General features: G+C 42.5%; 1 protein-coding gene across 1 annotated transcript; it reads right to left on the reverse strand.

Annotated features, from left to right (window-relative positions):
• fbxo28 (F-box protein 28) lies at window positions 1–13,125 on the reverse strand. Its single transcript, XM_085427237.1, has 5 exons — window positions 12,920–13,125; window positions 11,702–11,811; window positions 8,632–8,770; window positions 3,323–3,518; window positions 1–3,040 (listed from the first exon to the last, which is right to left on the reverse strand). Exons 1-5 carry the CDS (start codon window positions 13,106–13,108, stop codon window positions 2,538–2,540), a joined length of 1,137 nt encoding a protein of 378 aa, XP_085283363.1. The 5' UTR covers window positions 13,109–13,125; the 3' UTR covers window positions 1–2,537.
• Between the last annotated feature and the right edge of the window lie 7,587 nt (window positions 13,126–20,712).

Below are 20,712 nucleotides of genomic sequence, written 5' to 3' on the forward strand. Positions count from 1 at the left end.
TGTTAGCTGATTTTTAATAGGTTTGATTTGTACACCAGTAACAGTAATGTGTGCAACAAGACTGTACAATTAGCCCCAACTCAAAAGATAGTTTTCTTGGCATACGTACATGAAATAATTCACAATCTGCACTTTAAAATACATGAAGAATACAGTAAGGTTTTCTAGACTGAGACGCAGTCTCAGATGGAACCACCAGATTACATCTTCTTGTGCTTTGTTGCCTTGTGTCTTCATAATAGACACGTGAGATGCATTTCCAAAATGTCTTTACCAAATGAATGTGCCATGTGTTAGTTCAGGTCATCCAAAGAACAGAAACACTTGGAACAAGGAAAACACAAGTGCAGCCACAAGGCAACAAAACAAGTTTGTACAGAGAAGGAAGCAGGCAGTCTAACGGTAATCGGTTCCCACTGCCACCATCTATTTGTGCAAAAAAGTCCAAAAATCAGGTTCACTCCCTCGTCTTTTTCAGGTGGAGGCAGAAGTCTCAGGAAGAGTTTCAAAACATAAGGAAAAAACAAAAATCAGCTGGCATTTGGGACAAAGTGAGAAAAACCTGCAAGTTTTAGAAGTGACCTTTGAAATGCAATCTTGTTCTGGTTTTTTCCTTCCTTCTTTTCCCCCACATGTACTTCTACACTTGTGTTTTTCTCTGGGTTTACTGAAGTACTACAAGTCCTAAGCTGGGGAGAAGCCCAGTATGAGCCAGCGGGGATTCTATATTTGCAATTCAATACTGGAGGAGTGTTTACATGATCTGACAACGACATCCCAGAAATCTTAAAAGCTCAAAAAAGTATAAGAAGCAAACAACTGATCGTTGTTTTCATTTAGACCTCAGAAACGGACTAAAACCTTCAGATCTTCATCAGCAGACGAGGTTGGCCAAATGTTGTATCAAGCAACATGTGGCTGAAAATGTCGATAAAAGCCAGCAAGTGACACCAGGTTACATTTATTGAGTTAAAGTACTTAATTCAAGGTCGTCTCAGTTTTCAGACTGTTAGCAAAGTGAAAGTATTAAAAGTATTGTGCAAGCCTGCCAAAGTTAGGCCTTGTGTGTCTCCAGTTTGTGCAGTCAGGACAGACTACACAATGAAACCCCCCCAGGGTAAAACACTGACCTGTACTGGAGTACATGTTGTGTACAGTGAATATGCAGAATGTTTGAAGCTCATATCAGGCTTCTCACGTTATTCAGAGAACAGATGCAAAACACCAGTTTGCCATCAAGGTCAGTTTTATAGTATTTTTATCCTCAGCACAGCTCATACAGTAATGCATCATATAACAGCCAAATATGGACATGAGGGGCTTCAAACGCATGACTGCTTTCATATTCAGCACAGCATGGCTCCTGTGCTCTCTGCTGCTTCTGTAAAGAGTGGAAAGAAACTGATGTGCATATTCCCCCCCAAAGAGCTTGACATGACAGTTTGGCCTTCTCCTCCTTTCAGCCGTGCTTTTCATGAAGATTCAAGAATTCATCAAAAACTCATCTGAGCAGCAGCTCTTGAAAAAAAAGAAAAAGCGAGCTACTACAAAGAAATAAACCACTGACTATTTCATCGATTCATATTGCACTTAGCCAAACTTAGAAAGAAGCTGTTGCAACTGATTTAGACCCCTGTGAAGATCACTAACTACTGACAACATGCAACCGCAGTTAGGCTGTTCCAGGAGCATCACACTTCCTATTTTCATTCGATATCCTTTAGTAGTTTATGTTCCCAAAATGACAAATATGAACATTTTCTTAACAAACAGGAAATGCATTAAATCACATGTGCAAGGTGACTTCTGTTAACAAGGCTGCAAATATAAGCATCTTCATTTGAGAGTACAGTCATTTCAATGAAACAACCTTTTTAGAGGCAAATAGCCAACCACCCACCTATACCCTTATTGATTTAAGTGGTTCAGAAGCCTTGCAAGGACTGGCCAACAAACCCTATGTGCAGAACCAGGACACTGATGAATGGAGCATAAGAAAAAACATTGTGTAGTCAAAGCCTAATGTCTTCTATAGAGTTACATTATCATGCAGGTAGTGATAAATCATCAGCAAGTCACTCTGTCACCCTAGGTCACACTGTAGTCTGACTCAGTCCACTGCCTGAAATCACTACATCGCCACATGTGGAGTAATCCACTGCTCAAAGTAGAAACTACAACGCGGAGTAGCTGAGAACGGGACCTTTTTAAAGGTGAAACTATAAACTAGTGACGTGTTTACACAGTAATGTATTATTTAGGCGAGTCTTTAACAAAAGGAAAATCAGACATTAACAGTTCTGTAACGACAAACCTAACCATGTGCAAAGTCCTGGATGACATTCAGGGTTCAGTGCTTTGGTTGTGGACAGCAGAGAATTATTCCACACCACAGCAGGTGGTGTCAGCGCTGTGTGTGAGACAGTATACAGGAAGTGTGTTGGTGGAGTGGCTGATAACTCTGGGCACTGGTTTAAGATGTGATCAGTCAGACCTTAAAAATCAAAATAACTTGAGCTAAATGACACACTAGTTTCTCATTTCTTGCTGCGCAGCCGTTTGGATTGCCGTGGAAGGTCTGAGCTTTTTCTGGTGCGTTTTAGCGAAGACCCTACCTCACCCTCTGTCTCCCTGGGTGAGGCTGCAGCCACGCCTGTCAAGACAGCAGCAGATGTGCTGGCAGCAGTGAAAGACACAGCAGAGCTGCTGGATGTGGAGGGGACAGTTGTGTTGGGCCTGGGTCCTCCGATAGCAGCAGCGCTACTCTCCATCAGTTCACGGAGCTTGTGCTCCAGCTCTGCGAGGCGGGCGTTCTGCTCAGCGATCACCTGGCTCTGTTCCTGCAGCTTCTGCTCCTGGTCCTGCAGCTGCTTCTGCTGCTCCAGCTGCTTGACCCGAATTTCCTGCATCTCCCTCCGCAATACCGTCATCGATGCCCCGTTCACTTTCACCTGCTGCTGCACCTTGGTCATCTCAGAGCGAGAAGGTGTGTTCTTAGCCAGCAAGGACATGGTGGTCAAAGAGGTAGATGGACCTGCCACTGAGGGCACAAGACACACATCTGAGTAAAGCGTGTTCCAGAGTTAGCATAGCGTGTGAAGCAGAGCGCGTGCAGAGCAGTGCAAACAACCAACGGCTGGGGTGGCACGTAAGACTAAACAGGACGATGACTTTCTCGTCTCTCACATTTAGCGACAACTCTGATACAAATGGAAAGCCACAAACGCACAACCACTGTGGCTCACATGTTGCATTTAAAACCTTGGACACCCGGTGCAATAGGGATGCGCAACTATTATTGTTTTTGTCACATTTCAATTACCTGGTGCAGAGCCAATGAGGCGACCAGACAGATCGGCTCCCGGCAGTTTCTTCTTCAGAATGGGGACGATCTTCTCATCGAAGTACTCCATGGCCATGGAGGAGATGTCCCTCAACTCCTGCAGAACCTCATGAGCTCGCTGAGGTGCTCGGGTAGAGTTCACGTAGCGCAACACGCGGTAAATCTCATCTATAACCTGATGACACACAACAGCACGTGATCAGGAGAATACAAATAACAGAGAAATAATGAGTGAAACAGGCTTTTAAAAGCTCGATGCGGCATTCATGTGTGGGGAGCTGACCTGGTCGGAAGAAACAAATGAAAAAGGCTCTGGTATGAGCCACTACTAACAGTTAAAGCATAGTTTTTAATGGTCACATGTTGAACTGTGGTGCAGCTAAGACGTCCTAAACCAGCAGCAACGGCACCAACCTGATTAAAGACGGTTTCAACATCAATAATCAAAGAAATAGTTTTCCTTTTTAATCATGCTGGTACTGTTGTTGATTTAGGGCATTTTCCTTCCACTGCAGTTCAACATGTGTGTTAAGGCCCTGGCCATATTCTGAATCAGTGTGTGTTCTGTGCCTTTAAGAGTCTCTGCAGGGCCTCCACGTGATTGGAGGAGCCGTTTTGGGCCGGCTTTGACCTGCCACCTGCTGACTGACACCCACTATGAACTGGCCATTTCAAAAACCCTGTCTCCCGCAGATGTTCCCCAGGCAGCAACAGCAGACCTGTCCTCGGCCTCCAAACTGGCAGTGCTTGATCTTGTAAATAGCACTGAAGCAGAAGGGGTGAACACCCTATTTTTTTGCACTTTTTCTCTTGTTTATTAAATTAGGGAATTAAAGGTAGTGCTTGTGTTTTGTTTAGTTTGGTTTCGAGTAGGGTTTAGGTAGCACTTCTTTGGAATAGGTTGTTTTGTTTATTATTTTGACCTTTTTTCACCCTGGAGTTTATGGTCTAAGGAGTTTGGAAAGAAAAGCATCTGGACTTCTTTAAGTTGCTTGAAGACGTCTTCGAGCAACTTAAAGAACCTTCACAGACCTGGAGTTTATGCTTTCAGTTTTGTTGTTATTGGTAGCAATAAACCTCACTCTTAGATTGACTATTGGGGGACAGGGGTGTGGAAACCCTGTCAAAGTAGCCATTCACTTTACTTGAATCTCAGTGCTAAGCTCAGATAAAATAATTATTGTGGGTGATTTTAACATCCATGTAGATGCTAAAAATGACAGCCTCAACATGGCATCTAATCTGTTATTAGACTCAATTGGCGTCTCTCAAAATGTAAAAGAACCCACCCACCACTTTAATCACACTCTAGATCTTGTTTTAACATATGGCATAGAAACTGAACATTTAACAGTGTTTCCTGATGCCCTGTACCAACACAGAGCAGAGCAGCTATCTGAACGCTACTCCAACAGAGGTCGATTATCTTGTTAATAATTTCACCTCCTCACTACGTACGACTCTGGATACTGTAGCTCCTGTGAAAACTAAGGTCTCTAATCAGAAGTACCTGACTCTGTGGTATAATTCTCAAACACGTAGCCTAAAGCAGATGACTCGTAATCTGGAGAGGAAATGGCGTGTCACAAATTTAGAGGATCATCATTTAGCCTGGAGAAATAGTTTGCTGCTTTATAAGAAAGCCCTCCGCAAAGCCAGAACATCTTACTATTCATCACTGATTGAAGAAAATAAGAACAACCCCAGGTTTCTCTTCAGCTCTGTAGCCAGGCTGACAAACAGTCAGAGCTCTTTTGAGCCAACCATCCCTTTAACGTTAACTAGTAATGACTTCATGAACTTCTTCACAAATAAAATTTTTATCATTAGAGAAAAAATTACCAATAATCATCCCACAGATGTAATATTATCTACAGCTACTCTTAGTACCATTGATGTTAAGTTAGACTCTTTTTCTCCAATTGATCTTTCTGAGTTAACTTCAATAATTACTTCCTCCAAACCATCAACGTGTCTTTTAGACCCCATTCCTACAAAACTGCTCAAAGAAGTCCTGCCATTAATTAATTCTTCGATCTTAAATATGATCAACCTATCTCTAATGATCGGCTATGTACCACAGGCCTTCAAGCTAGCTGTAGTTAAACCTTTACTCAAAAAGCCATCTCTAGACCCAGCAGTCTTAGCTAATTATAGGCCAATCTCCAACCTTCCTTTATATCAAACATCATTGAAAGAGTAGTTGTCAAACAGCTAACAGATCATCTGCAGAGGAATGGTTTATTTGAAGAGTTTCAGTCAGGTTTCAGAGCTCATCACAGCACAGAAACAGCTTTAGTGAAGGTTACAAATGATCTTCTTATGGCCTCTGACAGTGGACTCATCTCTGTGCTTGTCCTGCTAGACCTCAGTGCAGCGTTCGATACTGTCGACCATAATATCCTATTAGAGCGATTAGAACATGCTGTAGGTATTACAGGTACTGCACTGCAGTGGTTTGTATCATATCTATCTAATAGACTCCAGTTTGTGCATGTAAATAGAGAGTCCTCTTCACACACTGAGGTTAATTATGGAGTTCCACAGGGTTCAGTGCTAGGACCAATTCTGTTTATATTATACATGCTTCCCTTAGGCAGCATCATTAGAAGACATAGCATACATTTACACTGCTATGCAGATGACACCCAGCTCTATCTGTCCATGAAGCCAGATAACACACACCAATGAGTTAAACTGCAGGAATGTCTTAAAGACATAAAGACCTGGATGGCCGCTAACTTTCTGCTTCTTAATTCAGATCAAACTGAGGTTATTGTACTCGGCCCCGAAAAGCTTAGAAATATGGTATCTAACCAGATCCTTACTCTGGATGGCATTACCTTGGCCTCCAGTAACGCTGTGAGGAACCTTGGAGTCATTTTTGACCAGGACATGTCCTTCAACGCACATATTAAACAAATATGTAAGACTGCGTTCTTCCATTTGTGCAACATCTCTAAAGTTAGAAATATCCTGTCTCAGAGTGACGCTGAAAAACTAGTTCATGCATTTATTACTTCCAGGCTGGACGACTGTAATTCATTATTATCAGGATGTCCAAAAAACTCGCTGAAAAGCCTTCAGCTAATCCAAAATGCTGCAGCAAGAGTCCTGACAGGGACTAGAAAGAGAGAGCAGATTTCTCCTGTTTTGGCTTCCTGTTAAATCCAGAATTCAAAATCCTGCTCCTCACATACAAGGTCTTAAATAATCAGGCCCCATCTTATCTTAATGACCTTGTAGTACCATATCACCCTATTAGAGCACTTCGCTCTCGCTCTGCAGGCCTACTTGTTGTTCCTAGAGTATTTAAAAGTAGAATGGGAGGCAGAGCCTTCAGTTTTCAGGCCCCTCTTCTGTGGAACCAGCTTCCAGTTTGGATTCAGGAGACAGACACTATCTCTACTTTCAAGATTAGGCTTCAAACTTTCCTTTTTGCTAAAGCATATAGTTAGGGCTGGACCAGGTGACCCTGAATCCTCCCTTAGTTATGCTGCAATAGACGTAGGCTGCCGGGGGATTCCCATGATGCACTGGGTTTTTCCTTTCCAGTCACCTTTCTCGCTCACTATGTATTAACAGACCTCTCTGCATTGAATCATATCTGTTATTAACCTCTGTCTCTCTTCCACAGCATGTCTTTTATCCTGTCTTCCTTCTCTCACCCCAACCAATCACAGCAGATGGCCCCGCCCCTCCCTGAGCCTGGTTCTGCCGGAGGTTTCTTCCTGTTAAAAGGGAGTTTTTCCTTCCCACTGTTGCCAAAGTGCTGCTCATAGGGGGTCATATGATTGTTGGGCTTTTCTCTGTATCTATCATTGTAGGATCTACTGTACAATATAAAGCGCCTTGAGGCGACTGTTGTTGTAATTTGGTGCTATATAAATAAATTAGTCATGTGACAGCTGAGTGTCTCAGCCCTGGTAGTTACTTGATCAAACCCTCCTGATGATGAGCCAACTGCAGACTGATTTCCATAAACCTTAATAGGACAATGCAATCAAACTGAACAAACTAACGAGGAAGGCTGGTTCTGTTGTTGGCATGAAGCTCGTCACCCTGGAGGTGGTGATCAGGGACAGAATGCGGGCAAGACTGCTGGCAATCATGGAAAATGACTCCCCCCTACATAACACACTGGACAATCTGAAGAGCAGTTTCAGCAACAGGTTCCTTCAACCTGGCTGTCTGAGGGAACGTTACAGGAGCTCGTTCCTTCATGCTGCTGTCAGACTCTGTAATTCATCCACATCAGTCAGGTCCACAGAAATAATCACACCTCACTGCACCCTGTCACTTCTGTATACCACCATAAATACCTGCACACATACTTGTCCTTTTATATTTATATTCATATTTATACCTATATCTAGGGCCGCTCGATTATGGCAAAAATGATAATCACGATTATTTTCACTGAAATTGAGATCTCGATTATTTGACGATATTTATTTAATAATAACAATTTGTTGAATAATGACTTTAAAAAAATAATATAAAATAGTGCAAATACTGATAACAGTGCAAATGTTTGCAATATAAGAAATAAATGTAAACATCTATGTTTAGTGAACTTTGCAGTGTTGCTCTGTGGTGCAGCTACACTGTAGCAAAGTTTACACACTGTGTCTACTTGATCCACGTCTGACTGAACCCATAATGTTTCCACACCACTGAAGGTTTTTACCTCTTTTTAACCAACGGCAGTCACTCTCCTCTCCAAATAACTTCTGCTTAGCTTTCCGAGCTTCCCTCGGGTCCTCTTAATTGTTGTGACGCGTGTTCGAAATGCAGAGAGGTGCGCTCGATTTGCCACACGGAGCAGCGCGAGAGTAAAGCATGAGGGAGGGGCTAATAATCGGCTCAGTCATTTTTAATGATCGTTGAAAGCCCAGATCGTAATCGTGATTAAAATTCGATTAATTGAGCAGCCCTACCTATATCGCTATATTTAAAAGCACAAGAGCCATATTCAGCATCTGGATTTGACTAAAACTTGCTTTTATTGCTTTGGACTCATCTGTTTACCATCCTGCATGTAGCGCCAGACCCAGGAACAAATTATAGCATGTCACGGCAAACACCAAAGTGGGGATTCGTTTCACTTTATTAACAGACAGGGGTCCATAGAACATAAACTAAATACATAAAAAAGAAAAATAAATGTGGATTAATGTGGACTTGCTGCAAAAGGAAAAAATGAGCTTTTTAAATGAGAACTTTTCCCTTCTGTCTTGAAAACTACTGATGCTGCAGAGTTGTTTGCCAGTAGCAGCTACACTAACCTTTCCGGGGATGAAGCAACACAGGTTGGAGTCCACATATTTCATGAAGGTCATGTTGAGTAGTGAAAGGCGGGTCTCCACAGCAGCCAGGATGTCAGCGTGACGGGCCAGGGAGTGGTTTCTCCTCTCTGACTCTCTCCTGGGAGACAATGGAAACATGAAGAGAACTTTAAAGAATATCCATTTCTATGTATTGTCATTTATATCATTCATATGATCTTTTTCTTGACATCATTAAGAAAAAGATTTACTGTTCAAGACTCATTTGACTTGTTTTAGAAGTGGGATTCAAACTTGTTTGAAAAGGATCAGAAATAGAGCCTGTAACAGACACAGGAGGCACTCACAGCCAGCACAGCACAAAAGCCTGTGATGACGTCAAGAAACTATTGTAGGTTTGACTAAGAAACAACACAAAAAACCCCAAAAGAACACAGTGTCTGAAAGATGGAAGTTACTACTCCAATTAAACCTCCTTATTATATCTGTATTTGTAGGAGTTTCTCTTTCATAGAGGGCAAACGAGTGGGAGGAGAATATTGAAATGAATGACACAAACATAATTTACTGAGGTTTGGGGCATGGAGTTTACTGCCAACTGCACAAAATTAAAAGCTGAAAAGTTGTGGTTGTGAATACTAGACAAAGTGTTTAGACAGAGAAGTGCTTTCAGTGTTTAAGGGGTGTGTGTGTTTCACAGGCATAAAGTGATTTTTGGTTTATGGTGAGATGGAGGCAGATGATCCACTGAGGCGACGCCCAAAAGAAGCTGCCAAAAAAGGAGGCTGACGAGGGGACACACACACACACACACACACACACACACACACACACACAGTAAGGTAGACCCTACAATAATACATACAAGAGAGAGAAGATAGATACATATTGTGGACACAATACACCATGCTCACATATGCTGTAAGAATCTTGGCTTCTTGTTTACACAGAAACCAAGCAGAAGGGAAGAGAGCCTCTGACCTGCTTTTACTTTGTCTGGTAACTATTATCTGAAGCTACCAGGCCTCAGCATCAGGCCGACACCATGAACTTCACATGAAGGTCAGATAAATAGGGCTGGAATTAAAATGGTGACATACCGGCAGCTAGGGCTGGGCCATATCATACCGTTCACGGTAATACCGGTGTAATGTTGGGCAATGATAAGAAAATGAAATATGGCGATAGAATATGGGTAAAACACGCATGCACAGTGCCTTTGTTTACATACGCACACGGCGGCGACGCAGAATGAGAAGAGCGAAAGCGGATCGTTGAATGAAACCATGAACCTGAACTGGTTTGTAAAAATGCTGCAGCTTCACTGGTGTGGAACTGGTTTAGCTTTCGTCCGTCAGATACACAACAAAGCACTATTTTTGGTAGCGCATGCTAGCGGGCCGTCGTTATTACCGTGTTGTTTGGAAAATACGGCACACTTAAAATCAATCCTTTAATTTTTCTGAAAGTCGACAGAGCCCCTTATAACCCCGTGTGCCTTATGTTTGAACTCTGGTTGTGTTTACTGACCTCGAAACGATTTTATGTGCACGGTGCTCGAAAATCTGTCAAATGTTTCAGTACGACTTTGCTGAGCTACAAACCCGCACCGCTTGATGGATTGTCGGAGCATTACGGCTATCGTAGGCGGAGCGATACGTACTGTGCTTCAACATAATGTTACCGTGTTGTGTGTGTATAACCTCTTTTTAAGTGTTTTGGATGTTATACATGGTTATGCTGAGGATGTGTCGGCCAGTTTCCACTGGAAATGCCTTTTGGTTAAACTGGCAGCGAGGAATTTGCACTGTTACGTTTTTATATAACTTTAATGCACATAAAAAACAGCTGCTTGTTTCAGTGAAAATACATAGATGGGTTTTTTTTGCACTAATACAGTTGTGGAGTTGTAAAGTATTTTGCCTGGTGTCAATTATATCGTCAGTTATATCGTTATCGGAAATTTTCAAATGTATATCGTGATAAATATTTTTGGTCATATCGCCCTGCTCTACCGGCAGCCACCAGTAGAAATGTGAAAATCCCTGATGATTTTTGGAAAACTTGACCTTTGACCTTGAGGTTAAGATTACCCGGATTTAAACTCATCCAAGATTTTTAGTAGATGCACCTATGGTTTGAATTCTACGTCGCCTCATTCTTGAGTTGTTGCATTCACAAACTTGGGTGCCCACACTGCCTGCTCATCTGGCTGGGTGATAGCAAAACCCCATCAGCCTTTTACAGCTGAGGGGTAATAAAAAGGGTCTGAAAGCTCAGACTGTGTAAAGCAGTCCCAGCCACCAGCACAAATCCCTAATAAGGACACACAAATGACCCTTCTCTTGACATTTAGGTATGAACACAAAGCTGAACCCGTATAAACGGACACTGCAGCCTGACTGATTATCAAGCTTCTTCCCTGTTGGAGTTCAGGGTCTGGCCGCTGTGGTCGGCTTAGCATTCAGTCAGTTTTCACATCACTCTGGGATCGTGGCTAGCTTAGAATTAGCATGCTATCTGTGCATGTGCTTGGAAGGAGCTGAAGTTGTGTTAGCAGCATAATGCAGCTGTTTCTATCCTGGATGCAGTTTGGACGTTACCCATCATGCTCTCGTCCTTGATGGGAATCAAGAACTTAAATCCCACCCTACTGACAGAAGCACCTTACCAGAAGGATATCATGAGAACACACTTTGTTTGTTAAGGATGTTTTATTTGGTTTTGTCTCCCAATGTCCTAACTCACCAACCAGTACCTGTAGTTTTGTTTTATGAACAATGACTTTTCCCTCCTCTGCATTTAAATACAATGCTTTCATTTAGTACAAGGTACATGTGAATTTTATATCCCAGCTTATGAAGAATTTAGAAAAAATACTTGTGCAAGGATGAGATGATTATGACAAAAAAGCGCTCTACATAAGTGCCAGCCAATTCATTCAGATCAAGGAAAAAGTATAAAGTCATTTCCAAGCTTCTTAAAGTTGGCCAAATAATTAAATAAAGGAGAGTTCCTGAAGAAAACCAGAGTGCAGTGAGAGTGGAATAACTTGTGATGTGATACTGACCTGGGCAGCTGGGCTTTGACTTGCCTCTGGCACAGGCTGTGGTAACGCTCCACCTTCAGGAATCCCTGATTCAGGACACGCTGGCAAATCATGTCCATACGCTTGCATACCTGAAGACAGATCAGAGAGAACAGGTGGACAGGTAATCTGATGAGTACGTAGCAATTCAGAGTTTCAAGTTATTTGCCTACATGGGATTCTTGACACAGTGCTTTGGATAAAGTGGAGGGCTTCCAGTCTCTACATTCACAGTTTTAAGAGCTGATACATTGGCTCTTATCATTCCTGTTGTTTTCAAAGGAATATTTACCATCCTCTCTTACAATCCTGCTGCAAAAACTACTCCCGGATGTCACCGTTAAGGGGATCAGAGGAAAAAGCAATGGCTGAATTCTACTTTGGGTTAGACTGGAGGAAACGCTTTCTGCTGCTTAAGGAAAAAGTCCACATTTACAGAAGTCATGAAGTCACTTTGTTAAACCTGATCATCAAATATCAACAGTCATTTGACACTGACCTGATACGTATCTGCTGACACAGCTGCACCGCTCATACTGGTAAGTAAGGTATGACACAGTCCACAGAGCATTGTGTAATGACAAAAAAATCTTCATTGCACATCTTGTTTGTATTACATGTCACAATACTTTGCATCAAGAGGGGAGTGTTTAGTAGCTATGAGTATCTCAGCAGGAAAACGGTTCGTTCATCTGCAAATGTCAGTGAAAACACGGGTAGTGCACAGCAGTCTTATTACCTCACTTAGCCAGTGAGCCACGAACTCCTCAGCAAACGCAAACTAACACATGACAGCGACTGATTCTGCACAGCAGGAGAAGAACGAAGCCTCCAGGCTGTGTGCCGAGCAGACTGAAGTGTAGGTGAATGGAGCTGCGAGGCTTCTACTAACCCCACAGAGTTACACAAGGACAGCCACGAGCCCGGTACTGGCTGCAAACAACTCCGTGACCAACACTCATCTGCGCTCTGACAGTTGTGTGATGGTGATAGTGTTGTGTCGTGTATCCCAGCCCTGCTCATCTCGGCTGTCTTGCTAATTCGAGGAGCACAATGCGGGCCGTGGCTGCAAACAGACGGCTCCAGACTGGAGCACGGATGTGAAACAGCCTGATGTCTGCGCTGCCTTTACACGAGTGCTACCCAAACAGGATTCGGAGCCCTGGCTAGCATTAGCTTTGCTGCTGTTTTTGTTCTCACCGAGCGCAGCAGGCTGATCTCATCGTAGGACAGGAAGTTGAGGATGGTCTCGATGGCCACGATGGGCAGGCCCAGCAGGGGGTTGTTCTGGTGCTGCTGGTCCGATGGAGGGGGTGTATGTCTTAGTGACACGATATCTGAGTCCAAGGACCCAACACATCCATCAACTCTCTCTATCACGGCCGCCATCTTGCTTTGAGACAGAGGAGCCGGAAATGACGTTTCAATAGGAAGCTCGTGCCATTTTTTCTTCAAAGATGGAAAAACGGACTCTGCTGTTAACAGCCAGCCGGACAGTGCGGTCCACAGTCATTTGAAACCACCATGAGCTGCAGCTCTCACATACATACATTAAATGCTGATGTGATCCTGTGTGATGAAGACAGCAGCCACACTTTGTTCATCAGAAAGTTGGTGCAGGTGAGCCAGGGCCCACACCTCACAATGTTTACTCTCTCGTGGTCTTTTCCACTGGTGTCAGAATGGGATGGGGATGCAGTTTCACTAGGTGAGCTCTCCGCTAAATAGCCGCTGCCAGGGCTCGACTGGGACAAAAAATGGGCCCAGGCATTTTGAGCAGTTAATGCTCTACCTGGCAAAACGTTGCTAGACCCGCCCCTGCAGTTACCAGCTGTCAGCTACTTAGAAAACGATCCTGGTGTTATTTGTCTCTCAGAAACAGTTCATAACTTCCCTTCAACTCATTCATGTGACCTAAAAGGTAAACCTGTTTCTCCATCACCTGTTCAGCTCTGATGATTCAGTAAGGACATCTCCTGGTTTCATCCGAGTGGTGTCCAAAAAATGACGTGGGCTTCATAGATAATTGGGAAACTTTCTAGAGGAAACCTGGTCTTGTTAGGAGAGACGGAATCCATCCCTGGGCCTTACACAGAGTTTCTGTCTGATTTCTCAGACTTTTTATCTGATTTAGTTCTGAGCTCAGATAAAATAATTATTGTGGGTGATTTTAACATCCATGTAGATGCTAAAAATGACAGCCTCAACATGGCATTTAATCTGTTATTAGACTCAATTGGCATCTCTCAAAATGTAAAAGAACCCACCCACCACTTTAATCACACTCTAGATCTTGTTTTAACATATGCATAGAAACTGAACATTTAACAGTGTTTCCTGAAAACCCTCTCCTGTCTGATCATTTCCTGATAACATTTACATTTACAATAATTGATTACACAGCAGTGGAGAGTAGACTTTATCAAAGTAGATGTCTTTCTGAAAGCGCTGTAACTAAGTTTAAGAATATAATCCACCCACTGTTATCATCTTCAATGCCCTGTACCAACACAGAGCAGAGCAGCTATCTGAACGCTACTCCAACAGAGGTCGATCATCTTGTTAATAATTTCACCTCCTCACTACGTACGACTCTGGATACTGTAGCTCCAGTGAAAACTAAGGTCTCTAATCAGAAGTACCTGACTCTGTGGTATAATTCTCAAACACGTACCCTAAAGCAGATGACTCGTAATCTGGAGAGGAAATGACGTGTCACAAATTTAGAGGATCATTATTTAGCCTGGAGAAATAGTTTGCTGCTTTATAAGAAAGCCCTCCGCAAAGCCAGAACATCTTACTATTCGTCACTGATTGAAGAAAATAAGAACAACCCCAGGTTTCTCTTCAGCTCTGTAGCCAGGCTGACAAACAGTCAGAGCTCTTTTGAGCCAACCATCCCTTTAACGTTAACTAGTAATGACTTCATGAACTTCTTCACAAATAAAATTTTTATCATTAGAGAAAAAATTACCAATAATCATCCCACAGATGTAATATTATCTACAGCTACTCTTAGTACCATTGATGTTAAGTTAGACTCTTTTTCTCCAATTGATCTTTCTGAGTTAACTTCAATAATTACTTCCTCCAAACCATCAACGTGTCTTTTAGACCCCATTCCTACAAAACTGCTCAAAGAAGTCCTGCCATTAATTAATTCTTCGATCTTGAATATGATCAACCTATCTCTAATAATCAGCTATGTACCACAGGCCTTCAAGCTAGCTGTAGTTAACCCTTTACTCAAAAAGCATCTCTAGACCCAGCAGTCTTAGCTAATTATAGGCCAATCTCCAACCTTCCTTTCATATCAAACATCCTTGAAAGAGTAGTTGTCAAACAGCTAACAGATCATCTGCAGAGGTTTATTTGAAGAGTTTCAGTCAGGTTTCAGAGCTCATCACAGCACAGAAACAGCTTTAGTGAAGGTTACAAATGATCTTCTTATGGCCTCTGACAGTGGACTCATCTCTGTATTGGCTTCCCTTCATTGGCTCCCTGTTAAATCCAGAATTCAAAATCCTGCTAATCACATACAAGGTCTTAAATAATCAGGCCCCATCTTATCTTTTTTTTTTTATTATTCACAATATTTTGTATTAATTGTGGACACAGTTTATAAAGAAAAAAGAAGAGGGAAAATACAAACTGTTTACATTGAATACAAAACAGAATTTCTCAGGTGAGAACATTGTTTTGCTCTTTTAATTTATCAAACAAGCGACAAAAAAAATCCCAGTAAAAGGAAAAAGAGAGAGAGAGAGAGAAAACAAAAACAAAAAACCCAACAAAACAACAAAAGCCACAACCTGGGAGGGATTATGATATTAACTAACCCTTCCCTTAAGAACCACTCAGAAGTTTGCTACGACATCACTGAGCTTCACGTTCCCATTAACACAGACAGACACCAGACCTCTATGGAGAAGCAAATCCGTTAGTCAGCTGGAACATCCTTAAGTTGAAGTTTAGAGAAGTTTTCCAGAAAAAACCCCCGCATTTTATCAAATGTGCCCTTTTGGTTCTGGATGGAGCAGTGGATCTTTTCCAGACTGAGGCACGACATGAGATCAGCAAGCCACCGAACATGGAGGGGCGGGGCAGCGGCCTTCCACCTCATCAAAATTGTACGCCTAGCCAGGAGGGAACCAAAAGACAGCACCCTACGCTTTGCTCTGGGAATATACTTATAATCCTCTCCCGTTGTACCAAAGACAGCAAGTAGGGGGCTAGTTTCAGGCCGGTAGCCTTGTTCAAAGTGCAGAAAACCTCCTTCCCAAAATTTGCCAGGACAGGGCGGGTCCAAAACATGTGGGTTAGATTGGCATCATGAGACCCTCACCTGTTACAGCAAGGGTCTAAACTGAGATAAAGCTTAGCTAATTTGGATTTAGATAAGTGGGCCCTGTGGACTACTTTGAATTGTAACAGGGAATGACGGACGCAGAGTGATGTAGAATTTACCAGAGAAAGGACTGAGTCCTAGACGTCATCTGACATAGATATACCCAACTCCTTCTCCCATGTGGACTTGAAGCCTACAACGGGAGCTGGGGTTACACTGCAGTTTATTATAAATGCCTGATAGTTGGAAATTAAGGAGCTCGTCCAGTAAGTTAGCAGCTGGAGCTTCTGGAAAATTGGACAGGTGGGATTGCAAAAAATGTCTGAGTTGTAAATACCTAAAAAAGTGAGTTTTGGGATACTGTATTTTTTTGACAGCTGATCAAATGATACTAGTTTATTGTGTACAAAGAGATCTTTAAAGCAAATAATACCTGCTCTAGACCAGACCTGGAACAAGTTGTCCAAGGTTGGGGGGAGGAATAGGTGGTTTGAAAGGATGGGGCTTTGAAGTGAAAAATTATTAAGATTGAAATGTCTCCTGAACTGCGCCCACACCCTGAGGGAGTGCCGAATTATCGGATTAGATGTAAAGTTGTCAATGGATAAAGGAAGAGAAGAACCCAGAAAGAAGGCAAGAGAAATACCCTGCGTTGAGTCTAATTCCATTGCCAGCCAGCTGGTGGGTCCCACACCCTCCCCAGACTTTAACCACTAGGTCAGGGACCGAATATTGGCAGCCCAATAGTAAAAGCGGAAGTTGGTGAGTGCCAGACCCCCTTCAATCTTAGATTTCTGTAAATGCACCTTAGCTACCCGTTTACCCTTCCAAATATAAGAGGAGATTATAGAGTCTAGAGTTGTAAAGAAAGACTTGGAGATGAAGACTGGTAAAGATTGAAATAAGTATAAGAATTTAGGAAAGATGTTCATTTAAATTGAATGAATTGACTTTGTGTTCAGTTTGACCTATTTGTAGACCCTGAACAAGTTTACTGCTTCGAAAAAGCATTGCTAAGGGTTCAATAGCTAGATCAAATAACAACGGGCTAAGGGGGCAACCCTGACGTGTGCCTCGTTTAAGTTGGAATGGTTTTGATTTCTGGCTATTGGTGCAAACAGACACAACAGGGGAGAAGTATAGGTACTTGATCCATGAGATGAAATTGGGACCGGACCCAAATCTCTCCAGCACAGCAAATAAATAGTTCCATTCGACACGGTCAAATGCTTTTTCCGCATCAAGCGAAGAACACATTCTGGAGTGTCATTCTACCGAAAAGCTGTCTGGGCCAGGGAACTTCCCTGACTGCAGAGAGAAAATTGCAGCGCTAATCTCTTCTTTGGAAAATGGCGCATCCAAGATCTCTCTGTGGGTGTCTGCCAGCTCAAGAAAGTCTAAGCTTTTAAGAAAATTTGTGATTAGTGAGTGGTCGGTGGGAGATTCAGAGGAATAAAGCTTCAGATAATATTCCCTGAACGCATCATTGATTTTGGCATGATCAGTAACGAGCCCATCGTCTGAGTTAATGGCGGTTATACACTGACATGGCTTTAGACCCCTTACTTGGTTAGCTAGGAGTTTGCCCGATTTCTCCCCATTCACAAAAAATCCAGAATGAAGAGTGACTTCCCTATAGACAAAAAGACAAGAAAAAAACCAAAACAAAAACACAAGGGAAGACTGACAGCGCACTCTGTTAGTGGAAACAGCACAGTAGAAAGGTATGGAAAAGAAACCCTAAAGCAAAAACAAACTAATAAAAATACTAACCACACCCTGCCACCCAGTAAAAACAGAGAGAAAAAAGGGGGGATATAGTTACATAGACAGTGGTAATGAAGGCAACACAAGTGAATAAATTAAATAAAAATAACTATAAATATAAATATATAAATTCTTCTACATCTGAGTTAAGATGGAACAGAAGGGTATGGAATTAAAACGCTACGTCACCTGACCATATCTCCGGCGCCGACAGTGAGTCCAGCACCTTTTGAAAAGGTTGTAAGGTGCTTAAAAAACAGAGGAAGGAAAAAAAGGGGGGGTTATCGTCCGAGTAAAGGTGCTGTGTTGATCAGAAAGGCAGTCTGTCTCAGTTACTGTGCGGGTGGCACAGTAGGTTGGTGGTCGATGTATCGCCGGGCCTCTTCAACGGAGCGTAGCCACCTCCTCTCTCCTCCGGCTAAGGTGATATGGAATGACTCAAGGTTACAACCTCTCTTTATAGACTTTGAAGTTCTGTCATGTGGAATTCTTTTCAGTGTGTCATCATTCTATGAAAGAAGCAAACAGACTGCATGTCTGTGATGCCACAGAGTAGACCAGCTCTAGCCAAGCCGAGTCAGGAAGCCTTTCTAATTTGTAATGGAAGTGCGTACCACAATTTAGGAGCTCAGAGAGGAAGTGTGGGGCAAGACCATTTAATGCTTTAAAAACAAATAAAAGAATAAAATAAAAGAATAAACGGAACTCTAAAATGGACAGGCAACCAGTGTAGTGAGGATAAAACGGGAATAATATACTTGTCAGAGTACCTGGGTCATTGACTCAGCGTTTCAGTTTGGACTTTTGTCACTGTAGCTGACGCTGAAATGTTTGTGTGGGTTGATTCAGTAGCCTGATGGCCTGTGGATCAGTGTTGGTCAAGTTACTTGAAAAAAGTAATCAGTAACTAATTACTGATTACTTCCCCAAAAAAGTAATCCTGTTACTTTACTGATTACTTATTTTCAAAGGTAATTAATTACTTAGTTACTTAGTTACTTTTTAAAAACACGATTTACAACCTGAAGAGGTGAAAAAGCGATAGATCTTTCAGCCCAATTCTACTTTTTCTGCATAATCCATCATACAAAATGTAATCAAATGGAAAAGTCTCTTTTTAAAACTTGTTTTATTAGTTTTAATCTTTTAACTTTATGCATCAAGCAAAAATTTAATTATATGCAACATTCTCTGACTGGAAGAAATTAGTTTAACATTTAAACCTATTTTCTGCACATTCCAGCACATAAAATAAAATATTTTGTGTGTTTACACTCAGTCTTTCAAATAGATGCAAGTAAAACACAGCAGAAAATAAATAAAGTCAAAGACTCAGCGGTCCTGTTGCTCTATTTTCACCTGTAAAGCAGGAGTGGGGTAGGCGGAGGTTTACCCTGGTGCAGGTGTGCCGCGGTCAGTGGAAGAATCCGCGAGTTTCTCTGTGAGTTTCCCATCACGTCGTAGCTACTCGGTGCTTGTTGGAAGTTTAGGGGTTTTTTCGCTGTAAAAAGAAGTTTTCTTCCCACGCACAGCGGACACTAATGTTTTTGTCACTTTTTATGGAATCAAACTCAAAGTAAGGTCAGTACTTCCACGCTTTAAACGCTGCACGCTCATACTCTCTCTGCACTCGATATATGATCCATTGTTGATCTGCACACAGCTGTTGTCACGAACGTCGCACTCGCTTACGTCACTGTCATGAGACGTTCTCGCAGAAAAATCACGGTTTTAGTAACGCAGTAACGCAGCGTTCCTACGGGAAAGTAACGGTAATCTAATTACCGTTTTTGCAATAGTAATCCCTTACTTTACTCGTTACTTGAAAAAAGTAATCAGATTACAGTAACGCGTTACTGCCCATCTCTGCTGTGGATTAGTGATGGGATTTACGGCTCTTTCGGCTCCAAACCGGCTCTTCAGGTTGTTTTGTTGCTTTAATTAATTTATTATTAACAATAATATAAAATTATGCACAAAAGTAATTACTAATGTAAAAAAGTGGCTTTATTTATATATGTTTATATATAAATAAATACGGTGGCCCCTAGAGACAAAACACGTACAAACTCCAAAGCTTTCACACTCCTGTATCGTCTGCCAGATGGTAGGAGTGTGAACAGTGTGTGCTGTGGGTGGGTGCTGTCCTTAATGATATAGTTTGCCCTGAGTGTTGTAAATGTCCTGTAGTGGTACTCCACAGATGAGTTGTGCCATTTTGATGACACGTTGGAGAGCCTTCCTGTCCTGAGTTCCCGTAGCACACTGTGATGGAGTTTGTCAGGATACTCTCCACTGTGCATCTGTAAAAGTTGCTGAGAAGTTTGGAGGTTAATCCAAATTTTCTCAGCTTCCCTAGGAAGAAGAGTCGTTGTTGAGACTTCTCGATGATCTGCCGTGTGTTATGGGTCCAGGTGAGATCCTCACTGATGTGGGTGCCAAGGAATTTGAATGTCTTCACCCTCTCCACCTGAGTCCTGTTGATGCATAGTGGGGCGTGCTGCTCTCTCCTCATTCTTGGGTCAATAACCATCTCCTTAGTCTTCTCAGCATTTAAGGAGAGATTATTTTCCAGGCACCAGCTGAGCCACCTCTTCCCTGTAGGCAGTCTCCTCTCCAGCAGTAATCAGCCTGACGATGGTTGTGTCATTTAATGATGGAGGTGTTGCTTTGGGAGGGGACACAGTCATAGGTGAACAGGTGTACAGGAGTGGACTGAGCACACAGCCTTGGGGAGTCGCTGTGCTCACTATCTTTGTACCTCATGTCCCGGTACCAACTCTGACTGCCTGGAGTCTGCCTGTGAGGAAGCCCAGGACCCAGAGACAGAGGGGGGTGTCAGTCCAAGAGTAGAGAGCTTTTTCATGGTGGGATGATG

The sequence above is a fragment of the Rhamphochromis longiceps genome, linkage group LG13 (assembly GCF_057381845.1).
Source record: "Rhamphochromis longiceps isolate RC_006_pf linkage group LG13, R_longiceps_female_GT1.1, whole genome shotgun sequence".
Taxonomy (NCBI): domain Eukaryota; kingdom Metazoa; phylum Chordata; class Actinopteri; order Cichliformes; family Cichlidae; genus Rhamphochromis; species Rhamphochromis longiceps.